Source organism: Egretta garzetta, unplaced genomic scaffold (assembly GCF_000687185.1).
Source record: "Egretta garzetta isolate BGI_Z169 unplaced genomic scaffold, ASM68718v1 scaffold45, whole genome shotgun sequence".
Lineage (NCBI taxonomy): Eukaryota > Metazoa > Chordata > Aves > Pelecaniformes > Ardeidae > Egretta > Egretta garzetta.
The window spans coordinates 8,348,813-8,350,906 of NW_009260028.1; the positions used below are offsets into that span (position 1 = coordinate 8,348,813).

At 44.5% G+C, this 2,094-nt stretch overlaps 1 protein-coding gene across 1 annotated transcript; it reads left to right on the forward strand.

Annotated features, from left to right (window-relative positions):
• The first annotated feature begins 340 nt into the window (after window positions 1-340).
• Window positions 341-718, forward strand: KCNE2 (potassium voltage-gated channel subfamily E regulatory subunit 2). Its single transcript, XM_009640978.1, has one exon. The coding sequence runs from the start codon at window positions 341-343 to the stop codon at window positions 716-718; it is 378 nt and encodes a 125-aa protein (XP_009639273.1).
• The last annotated feature ends 1,376 nt before the right edge of the window (window positions 719-2,094 follow it).

Genomic DNA, 2,094 nt, shown 5'->3' on the forward strand with positions numbered 1-2,094 from the left:
GCTTCAGCAGGGAAGGCAGTGCACCTCGACCCCTGTTAACGCAGGTCACGAGGGCCCGCGCTCACTGGATTTCACCAAAGCATATTTGGCTTCCCACAGACCAAAAGTGACCAGAGTGAAGAGAGGAGTAAGAGCTCCTTGGGTCTCTGAATGTATTGAACCACTCAGAGACGGGGATTCTCAGCTGATCTAAAATTGGTACTACATTTTCACCAGCAAGTAGCAGGTGTTATTATTTAATTGTCATAATGCAGACAAAAGAAACCAATGTAGCTGTTTTAGTATAGATATTTGATTAAAATAAGTATCATGTTGTCTTTAGCAACCATAACTTGCAAGAATGGCTGAAATGCGAAACTTCACTTGGGCGGTGGAAGATATTTTCAAGGAAATCTTTCTCACTTACATGAATGGCTGGAGGAAAAACATGACGGACGCAGCAGATAAATTGCAAGCCAAGGTTCAGGCTGAAAACTTTGACTATGTTATCCTTTATTTGATGGTGATGATTGGGATGTTCTCCTTCATTATTGTGGCGATCTTGGTGAGTACTGTGAAATCAAAGAGGCGAGAGCACTCCCATGACCCCTATCATCAGTACATCGTTGAGGACTGGGGCGAGAAGTATAAAAGCCAGGTTCTGAATCGAGAAGACCTCAAGTGTGTGATCCATGAAAACCTGGGTGCGAGGGAAAAAACAAGCTCTGGATCACCTTGACTTTTTGGAAACACCAGCAACAAGGAAATCGTAAAGCCACATGTAGGGAACTCACTAGAATTACAGATAGCTGTGAATCTGTTCATTAAATGGACAGGTCAGTGTGTGATGGAGTGCTGAGGGAATCAACGTTACTGTTTCCCATGAGGACTTTGGCACAGCTGCTCAGGGAACACCCAAGAAAAATGCATAATTGTGCTTTGCTTTGATACTCTGCTCTTCAGGAAAATAAAAACAAGATAATGAATAACTTGATTTTTTTTTTTTTAACATTTCTTAAATCCAGAAGCAGATCTAGATGATCCCACCTCAGAATAACTGTGAATTAGCGGTCAAAAGTGCTGATTTGGATCCAAACTGTATGACTTAAGCCCATCTTAAAAATAACTTGAAAATGTACAGTAAACCATCAAAATCTCCACCTATTGACTGAAAAACGTGTTATGGTATGAATCACAGAAGGTAACCTATACCTACACACATTCATTCCAAATTATTTTTTTAATGATCTGGCTCGCATTTTGATTTCATTATTCATTGGCAGCAAAGGTTGACTCACAGCCTTCTGACAAGGCCTGTTTTATAGCAGAAGAGCTGCTAAACTAAGCAGTCTCATCTAGGAGCACGTCCTGGTTGTCCGGGGCAGCTTCCAAAGGTTCTTCATCCGTCCTCAGGTCCGTAACTGGCCAAGCTGTCTCTTCTGCTGCTCCTTGGTTCTCCAGAGCAATCTGTCTACCTGGGATGCAAGCTGGGTGATGGAGGCGCTGGTTACATCCATCAGCCAGGGCTCAGTGTAAACCACTGAGATCCTGCCTTGTGGCTTTGAGAGGGGGGAATTTCTACACCCAGCTGTCAAGGCTGTCCCATTGCTGTGCTTCCTACAGGTTTTCCATGCTGGTACTGCTTTCCACCGGCTGGGAAATGGGTTTTCACAATGTTTTATCTTATCCTGTGTGGCTGAAGTATCGCAACACTGGCTCGCAGGGAATAATTAGAAGCAGAACTGGTGGCACTTCTAGTATTAAAACGTGCTTCCTTTTGTAAGACTCTGGGTTTAGCTTCGATGCGCGTTGCCAGACTTAAGTCACTTAAGCTAAAAGTTCCCATGCTGGCTGTCTATCGTGTGGGCTTGGTGTTAGCTTTTAGAAAGTTTTGGCTGAAACACTTCAGCCGTGCCTGGTGCTGCATTTCCGACAATTTTGGTTTGGTCGTGTTAAAAAGGAATGAAAAGGCCTTCTTTTGTTGGGAAGCTTTGGCTGGTTTTGGAGACCGGTCCTGAGCTTCGGCACAGCAGCTGCTGCCGCGCTCCCCAGGCGCCTTTTGCTGGCGATAGTAATAAGCCTTTGAATAAGCTCAGTCCGTGAGCGCGGGGGAAG